Source organism: Dipodomys merriami, unplaced genomic scaffold (assembly GCF_024711535.1).
Source record: "Dipodomys merriami isolate MVZ:Mamm:240054 unplaced genomic scaffold, mDipMer1.0.p SCAF_94, whole genome shotgun sequence".
NCBI lineage: Eukaryota > Metazoa > Chordata > Mammalia > Rodentia > Heteromyidae > Dipodomys > Dipodomys merriami.
Genome location: NW_027206557.1, coordinates 4,507,075 through 4,516,382, shown reverse-complemented (window position 1 = coordinate 4,516,382; position 9,308 = coordinate 4,507,075). Strand labels below are relative to the sequence as shown.

The following is a 9,308-nucleotide window of genomic DNA, read 5'->3' as shown; positions in this document are numbered from 1 at the left end:
GTGGGGCAGCTCTAGCCGCTTACCCTAGCTCGCAGTGCTGGCACACCACAGTCTGGTTCATTTCGAGACACCAGTGTCCTATAGACACCCCACCCCCTTATCTGGCTGTAGAAGTGGTCCATAGGACGCCACGATGGTGGATGTCCAGGCACCCCTCCCCTACCCCGGCTGCGGGCCGAGAAGAGATGGAGGAGGGTCTGGGACTTCCTTCTCTGAGCTGCAGTATGGGGCTCCGGGACACGAGTGGAGGAGCAGGAGCGCTTGTCTACCTCTGAGCCTTGGGCCGAGGGGAGGAAGGAGGCGAAGGCCTACACTAGCCGGAAGCTCGATACGGAGCTAGGGGCGACTGTGGCCTCCACCTCCGCGCCTGAGGTGTGTGTGTGTGTGTGGGGGGGTGTCCGCTCGAAGCACCCGTGGGCGCAACGCAGAGGACGCGCCGCGCCTGCCCGCAGCCGAGGCCTGGCCCCGCCCCCGGCGCTCATTGGCCCGGGCCCACCCCCAGCCTGCGGGGGCCCGCGGGGTCCGCGGGGAGCCGGTGGTCGGTCGCCTCCCTCCGGCGCGGCCAGACTCGGCGGCGGAGGCGGCGCCTGTCCCGCAGGACCGAGCGCGCGAGGCGACCGCGAGGCGAGGGGCGGGCGCGGGCGGCGAGGGGCGGGCGCGGGGGCGCCTTGCTCGCCACTGGGCAAGCCCTGGCGGCGGCGGCGGCTCCAGATGAGCGCGGCCTCCGCGTGCGCACACGCCACCGGCGCCGCGCAGGGACGCGGACCCTGGCCTTCAGCTAGCCCACAGCACTCGGAACCCCGCGCGGTGCGCGCCCCTGGGCTCCCGCCCCATCCATCCCCGCTCCCTCCCGCCCCCCGCGTCCCCGCGCTCCTCCGTTTCCGCTCCATCCATCCCCGCGCCTCTCGTCTCCCGCTCCATCCATCCCCGCGCCGCTCGGCTCCCGCTCCATCCGTTCCCGCTCCGTCCCTCCGTGCCCGAGAGGCGCGGGGCGCAGATTTGCCGGCTGCGCGCCCTCCTCTCGGGGTTTGTCCGGTGCCAGCCTGAATTCCCGCGGCCCTCAGCCAGACCCCGCACGGAGCAGGTAAGAGCTGCCTCTGCCCGTTCTCGCCCTGCTCGGGGTCCCCGAACCCGCAGGCACCGCGGATCGGGCCAGTGAGGCGCAGAGCTGCGACCCCGAAATGGGCGTCTCTCGCATCCACTGCCTGCTGCGCCGCGGTGTCACCAAGTGAAGTGTCCGAGGCTCCTGCTTGGGAGGTGGCCGGGGGGAGAACATGCCTACAGCCCATTGGAGCGGGATAGGCCTAGCCCGGTGCCAGGAGGGGCGGCCAGGGACTGGGATGGCACTGTGACCCCAGGGACCCGGGAGCCCTGCCTCTCCACCCCAAACCTCCATGCAGACTCAGAAGAGGAACTGGAGGGGTCCCTGAGGCGGGATGCTGAGTTCTGAGGGGCTTTGTGGGGTGACCAGTGAGGTCCTGTGCAGGGTAAGTGGGGGGGGGGCGGGGAAGGGCCGCGCAGGATGCACCCCTGTGGTGATCTAGTTGGGATTGTTCAGAAAGAGCTGGTTCCTGGCTTTCCAGAAGCGAGGCACGCAGAGGCTGGAGTCTGATGTCTGATCTTAGGCAGTCCCAAGGAAACGCCTTCCCAGCCTTCCCAGGCCTTCCCAACCTGAACTGGAGACCCTGCCGTACTCCTTAAATAAATGCCCAGGCTTCTGCAGCCATAGTGGGATTGAAGCCGGCTGAATTCAGCCTGGATGTCTTGCCAGGAGGAGGCCTCAGAAAAGTCGGGGATAGATCAGGACCCTAGGGAGGTGGTGGCACTTTACACCCAGGGGGAGTGGAGCCTGGAGCCTTTAAGGTGCTCAGGCCACCTCTGGACCAGCCTAGAGAGGGCAATGGGCCTGCTGATTCTTCAGACCTTTCTATGTTTTAGTGAGGTGTGCCAGACTCTCATTCTCTGTCTCCTCCAGCTTCCCAGCTCTCCCAGCCAGTAACAAAAACAACACTAAGTGAGCCGTGGGCTGGAGGATTGGAAGGGACACTCAGGACGAACGAGGCAGGGGCAGCCAAGCACCCTGAAGGGCAGGATGGAGGATGTGGACTTGGGATGCGGATGAGGAATCATTTCAGCCTGTGTGTGTGTGTGTGTGTGTGTGTGTGTGTGTGTGAATCATTTCAGCCTGTGTGTGTGTGTGTGTGTGTGTGTGTGTGTGTGTGTGTGTGTGTACTCAGGAGACTCCTCTCTGAGTTTGGTACTGGAAAGGGGCAGGCTGTTAGAACCCCCAGCCTCAGGCTTACTCTTCTCAGTGACCTTGGACAGGGCAAGCAGAAGCCCCAGTGCAGACACAAGCTGAAATTGAACATAGGAATTAGAGACAGGATGATCTGCCATCCATACATCAACAAGTGTGTGTGGTGTGGTGGGCCTTCCCTCTTCCACCCTCAGCCACATCTCTCGGGTCGGAGAGTGTCTGGGGCAATACCATAGGGTTCTGCCATCTATGCAGCGAGGGGGGGCGGTGGTTTCCAGGGGAGCTGAGGGGAGCTAGGAGGGCTGTACTCTGGGGACTAGTTGAGGCTAGAGGCCCTGCTGTGTTAAGGTTCAGGGTGGCGAGGGCTGATTGAAGAAGCATTTTGGGATACATCCTTCTTCCTAGGCCCCTGTCTCTGCCATGTTCCTTCTTTAAGTGTATGTTGAATACCTGGATATGTATAAATCCGTACCCCTCCCTGGTGAGATGCTAGGAAAGACAAGACAGAAGGCCACATGGGGGCTTTCCCTTGTCTCTAGATTGCTGGTTTCTGAGGGACAAGCATTTCATTGAATGGGACTGGCATTGATGAAGTGGAGGACACCTTGTGCTGTCTGTCAGACGACAAAAGCTGCGTATGCCAAGTGCACCGTATGAGCTCACATCAGTGCCAGGATGGCCTTGTTCACCTGAGAGAGGTTCATTGGGGAGCTGCTGGGGGCCATCTGGTGACAGAGCTTGTGCTTCTTAGGGAGGGAGCTAAGTAGGGGTACGACCTATATAGGGGAAGACTGGGGTTTTCCTTCCTGGGAGGCCAAGAGGCCTCAAGAAACCACAGCCCTTCCTGAACTGGAGAATCTGCAGCCGCTGGGGCTGATGCATTGGGCCTGGTGGTCCAGCCACCTGGTAACGAGGCTGTAAAATCCTCAGTGGTGTTTGTGCTGAGCTCTGGATGCCGTCAGAGGCACAGTGACAGCCTCCCCCACAGTGACACAGAGAGGGAGTGACACACAGCTGGGAAGCATGCAGGCTTCCGGTGACACCTGCTGAGGAGCTAGGACACAATGGAGATGTATACCAGAAAGATAAGCACCTCTTACCCAAATCTGGGCACAACTAGGGACTTAAGGATGAGCTTGAAGTCAGCAAAAGCCTTCCTTAATGAAGGTGCAGATGTGTGGGGTTGAATGGGAGTGAGTGTGTGTGTGTGTGTGTGTGTGTGTGTGCGCGCGCGCGCGCGCGCACACGCATGTACAGGCATGGGCATGCATTTGAGTGTGCATGTGCACACTGTATGAGCCTAGAACAAGGATCGGCAGCCTTTTTCTGCAAATCCAGTCAATTTTTTTAGCCTCTGTGGCCATAAGACTGCTTGACAGTGATTTTCTCCTGCGGCTATCACTCAGAAGCAACCACAGATGCCCATAGAGAGGTACAGGCAGACTTTACTTATGGATGCTGGATATTTGAATTCAAGGTGATTTGCATATACCTGAAATAAAGGGTTAAAATAGTTATTCTCCACCATTTAGAAACAGACAAGCCATTCTTGGCTGCTGTACAAAAATAGGGAGTTAACTGGAAAAGCTTGACAACTCCTGGTCTATAAGGTTAAGAAAAAGGCTAGGAAGTAGGAGGCTTGGTGCTGGGGGCCGCAGGTTCCTGAAGATAGCCTGGATGCTTCCTTCCCCACTGGAGCTTAGGTCTCCTGTCTGGTGTGTTTGTCCCAGAGGGGCCTAGCATTCTGTCCAGGCCAGCTTCCATTGTGTGTCTGGGCCAAGGGCTCCTACTTGGCTTTTCCTTCTGCTTCTTTCCCAAAGGAGGAGGTTTTAGAACTTTCCCACCCTTCCATGAAGCAATGCATATCCTTTATCCTTCTCGAAGTGCTTGAGGAAGGGTAGGAAGAAGTGGGGTGGGTTCTGCCCTGGTTCAATTAGTATAGCCTCAGGTGGGAACAGAGGAGATGGTGACCTTTTCCTGCATGTTCTCTGTGCCATCGCTTGGGTCTACTCAGAGAGAGAGATGGTGGGAAGCAGCCAGTAGTCCCCAGCAGAGGGGCTGGGATAGGCACTCAGGGCCAGGAAAGAGAGAGGGGGGCTATCCTTGCCCCTAGTGGAGGTTTTCCCAGGTCAGAGGGACCTGTGCAGCTCAGAGCCACTCCGGGGGAGGGATGCAGGGAAATCCCAAGGTCTCATGGAGGCGCTGGGGGGTCCTGGCTATGGGGGCCTCTCTGGACAGGGCAGTGGCCATGGGGTACGCACTCTCTGGGAAGGGCTGGAGGGTCTGCAGTTTCTCCCCTCCTCCAACATGGGGCTGGTGAGTCACCGCTGGCTCCATCCGCTGACTGCTGACTGAGGATGCACCCGTCACTGCTCACTGTTGGGGGGGGCACCGCTGCCTGCCAGGATCATAGGACCATCTCCTGCCCTATCCTGAGCTGGGTTTCCCTGTTGGAGAGGAGGGTATGCCATTGTTCTGCCTGCCAAACTCCCCTCCATTTCAGGCATCTGTTACATACCCCATTCCTGCCAGGGACTATGCTGTGACCTGTTCCACTCTGATCTCAGTTTCCCCACTTGTCCCATTGGAGGTGGTCTTTAAAGTTGACTTCAGGATATAGATGTCTGCATCTATACAGGCACAGGATGGAGTAGGAGGGCCACAGCAGGCCTGGGGATAGCGGTGTGATGAGGCATCCGTGGGCTCTGAGCTGGCCTTCATTTTACCCATGTCAGAGAGCAACCATGTAAGCATCACAGCCATATGACTTGGGCACCCTGTCCAGCCCCGCTATGTGCTTGCTGTGGGGCCTTCAGGCAGTCTCTTGGCCTGTCTGTGCCTCAGTCTCTCTTATTTTAGAACAAGGACAGTGCCAGAAACTACCTTGTAGGTTTCAGGAGCTAATGTACATTTATTGCCTGGGAAAATGCCTGCATGTACTAAGAGTACTTAGTGAACACCCCATTGCGAAGAACCTGCCTGTACCGAGTATAAGTACTTAGTAAACACAGCTGGCAAGTGCCTGCCTGTACTGAGTATGGGTATTTAATAAATACACCCAATGGCAAGTACCTGCCTATACTGAGTATGAATACTTAGTAAATACACCCTTGGGCAAGTCAAGATGCAGCAGCCCTGCCATTCTCCCCATGTGAGACAGTGAAACAGGTCTGGGCAGGAAGTGCTGAGGTTAGAGCCATAGCCCTCATTTCCTGTGGCCTTGAACTCACATGTGTGAGATGGGAATTACTATCCTTCCGCATCTACAGGTAAGCCTAGAAAGGTTGAACAGCCTGCTTAGGGCCTGAGGCCAAACAATCTAGCTAAGTAGGGAGTGGTTCCCACATCTATCATGCTAAACACTAAGTGATAGAGTTCAGTTGTCCTCAAAGTCAACTACCAAGTGGAACCTGGACCCACGGGGTGGCACGTGGGGATATATGGAGCCGTCAGGTCATCCATCCAAGCCCAGTGTCTGTCCTCACGTGTGCTGTCTAACCCTAGTTGTGGTTGCCTGGCTCATCTCCTAACAGAGCTGTGACTGTGGTCACCCAGTTCATCTCCTGATGGGGCTCTGGCTACGATTACCCGGTTTATCTCCTGGTAGGGCCCCGGCAATGGTTGCCCAGCTCATCTCCTGGCACCTTGGGAGACAACGGAGGAGGAGATACAGCCAGGATGGAGTTGAGCAGCTGGCAAGTGGGCACAGACCCAGGGCACATATCTCTGAAAGCTGACCTTGGCAAGAGGAGACAGGCCTGTGCCTTGAAGAGCCTGGGCGAGTGTGTTTGGGCAGGTGGTCTGGGACAGAGTTGTCCACCAGGCACTGTGCAGGGTGGGAGGGAACAGAGCCCCCAGACATTCTCGTGGGCACAGGGAGCCAGGGTGGGGCACCCTAGAGACTGTCTCCTCGCTTTGGTGGGGGCTCTGTGCTGCTGGGTGGAGGTGGACTGCAGTGCAGGGGGCAGGCCTTGGTTCTTGGGCTAGCGCACCTCTTCTGTGCACATAGGTGGTGTGACAGGCTGGTGGAGCTCCAGTAGAGCTGTGATGGTAGATGGTGGTGAGCATCCTGCCTGTGTGCCCATGGGTGCACGTGTGTGTTTACCACTGCCCATGCTGCTGAGTGCATCTGCAGTGTTTCTCGGGGCTGTGATTTTTAAGGGTGTCTCTGCTCGCCACCTGAGGTGTGCATCATGGTGTGCATCCACAGGCTGGCCAGTACATAGGGACATGCAGCTGCCCTGCATTGGCATCTGCACATATCTAACTGTCCCTGGTGGAGTCTTGTGTCCATCATGGATGTTTGCAGCGAGTGTTCCTGTGTGTATGAGGGGTGTGCTCATCTATATGCTCATCTCTATGGATTTGGGTGTGTGTATGCGAGGATAGAGAGTGTGTGAGAGCGAGCGAGAGAGAGAGCGAGCGAGCGAGCGAGCGAGCGAGCGAGAGAGAGAGAGAGAGAGAGAGAGAGAGAGAGAGAGAGAGAGAGAGAGAGAGAGAGAGAGACAGAGAGAAACTTCAGAATGCAGCCAGCCTTCCCTCACCTGCCCCTGCTCCCCCTCCAGCCTTTCCTGCTTTCACTCTGTATTTACCCCATGGTCTTAACAAAGCTTGATATAAAATCTTTATGACCCCAACCCTCCTGATGCTGCCTGGAGATGGAGAACTGGGGCAGGTGGGCAGAGGGCTCTGCTTCCCTGAGCATGGGGATCCAGTGGGCAGCCAGGCCACAAGTGGCCAGGAGATCCAGCTAGGGATAGGCAGTGCTGGTGTCACTGGGCTCAACTTTCCTGTGTGTGACCTGATGTTGTCCAAGGGGTCCAGGAGGCACCCTGATCTCAGATGATCTCCACCTTTCCAGCAACTTTCACCCCTGGCTGCCATTCAGCCATTGCTGGGGTACAGGGACCAGGCACTGCTCCATCCCAGCCAGGCAGAGCCCAGGATGATGGAGATGGCTGAGCCCTCTGGTGCCCACCAGTGCCAAGCTGGAGGCACTTCCCATGTGCCTGACATAGCTGCTATCTGGGTGTTCAGAGGAATAAATCCTTTTGCCCTCCCAGCCCTCTGGCTTCAGGAAGCGGCTACGTACTTGGCCACCATGCCCAGGATTCCCTGAGCACCATCCTCAGCATCTGCATAGCCCTGTACAGTCTTTCTGCCTCTGTCTTTGTTTCTTCTTTGGGTGCTTGCTTATTGGCAGCCTGGGGAGGCCAGGAGTTGGAGGGAGACAGGTCTGTTTAGGCTGAGAGCCAGGGCCCACAGTAATATTAGGACTGCCTGCTGGGCACGTGTACAAGGCCTCCTGGTCGTTGTGCTAGAGCAGACTCTCTCCAGTTCTGTGTGGCTTCCTAAATCACACTCTGTGGGTTAGCAGTGCTCCCAATGTTAACCCTTTCTCGAGCAATTTAATAATTTAATAGCAACTTGGGCTGTTACGTTCTTATTGGTCGAACAAGCACTGCCCAGCAGTGCATGTAAGATGGCTTCTGTGCTGGCCCCTTTGTCCTAGATCTTGTTTTGTTATTTGTTTGTTTTTGTGCGGGTCCCGGCCTGGGTACTGCCCCTGAGCTTTTTAATCAAAACTGGAGCTCTACCATTTGAGTCACAGCTCTGTATTGCACCTTGTTGGTGGTTAATTGGAAGTAAGAATCTCACAGACTTCCTTGTCTGGTTTTGAACCATGATGGTCAGATCATAGCCTCCTGAGTAGCTAGGATTACAGGTGTGAGCTACAGACACTAGGCTTGTATGCTATTTTAAATGATGCTGCAGGAATAGCTTCACATCCCTCCACCCGCCACCCCCTTTCTTCAGCACTGAGATTTTAACTCAGGGTCTCATTCTTGCTAGGCAGGCACTCTATCCCTGAGCCACACCCTCAGCCTGTTTTCACTAGTCATTTTTTCAGATAAGGTCTCTCATCGTCCACCACAGACCTCACTGCTCTTACCCCCATTGCTGAGATGACTAGCAGCTGCCACCATGCCCAGTTTATATGTTGATGTGGGGTCTTGCTAAATTTTTGCTGGGGCTAGACTGGTACTGTGAACCTACTGATCTCCATGTCCCCAGTAGCTTAGACGAAGGCACAGGCCACCATGCCCAGCCCTGTGCATATGATTCTTTCTGTGTCAGTGTGAATATTTTCAGATATTGGAATGAGCTGGCTTGTCTGCTGGAGTAAGCACTCAATGCTGGCACCTGCTTGTGGGTTGGGGGAGTCAAGAACTGGGCATCAGGTCCCAGAAGGAGACCCCTGGGGGCTGGGAGTGTGTTGCAGGTGTCAGGTGCCACCCCAGGACTCAACACCTTTCCTTCCCTGCAGCCTGTGCGTGTGGGGCTGAGCTGAGGCTGCTGGGAGCCAAGTTCACTGTCCTAGCTGATCACCATGGCTGGTGTCCTGCAGGTAGTCCTGGCCACTCTCCTCCTACTGCCTGTGGTAAGAACCTACAACCTCCCTCCATAATTCTTCTGGATCCCAGAGACCCTGTCTTTTGTGTGCCCACAGTTATGCTCATCCCAGCACCTTCTGGGGACCACCCAGCAACTTTGAGTTAGAGATGGACCCCACCTCTAGAGAGAGGCGCGCGTTTTCAAATCTATGGATGGCCACCCTTTCCATGTTGTTCAGCATGGCATGTAGAGGCCCTGGGTGGGGTGCAGAGGCTCTGTTAGCTTTCTCTTCCCAGCTATCGGCACTGCCAGCTCTGGACTCTAGAGAAGTACTCTGCTGATGTCCCTCTGGCAAGAAGCAAGTGGGAAGTGAAGACTCCCTACTATGAGCCCCACCACCCTGCCTAGGAGTCTGGGTGCCTGTTGTGTTGCTGTCCTGTGTGACTGGCAAATCCAGGGCCTTCGGGGAGCTGCCTATACACCTGTGAGCTTCCAGGACTGGAGCAGCCTGAGAGCATGGCCCTCAGCAGCTCAGATGCCACAACCCCCTCCACACGCATGCACATTCTTGATAGAGCCATCCTGGCCCTTGATTCAAATGACAGCATCATTGAGTGCAGTGGCCATCATTGCTATGTGTGCTGTGAAGTCCCCT

General features: G+C 56.4%; 1 protein-coding gene across 5 annotated transcripts in view; it reads left to right on the top strand.

Annotated features, from left to right (window-relative positions):
• The first annotated feature begins 628 nt into the window (after positions 1 to 628).
• Adcyap1r1 (ADCYAP receptor type I) overlaps positions 629 to 9,308 on the top strand; it is a 47,544-nt gene continuing 38,864 nt past the window's right edge. For 3 of the 5 annotated variants that reach the window (XM_070014270.1, XM_070014269.1, XM_070014268.1), the window contains exons 1-2: positions 629 to 1,084; positions 8,586 to 8,699. In XM_070014270.1, the coding sequence (XP_069870371.1) occupies positions 8,649 to 8,699 (51 nt within the window). In that variant the 5' untranslated portion in view covers positions 629 to 1,084; positions 8,586 to 8,648. The remainder of the gene's footprint in view (positions 1,085 to 8,585; positions 8,700 to 9,308) is intronic. The other 2 variants (XM_070014272.1, XM_070014271.1) reach the window with 1 other exon arrangement.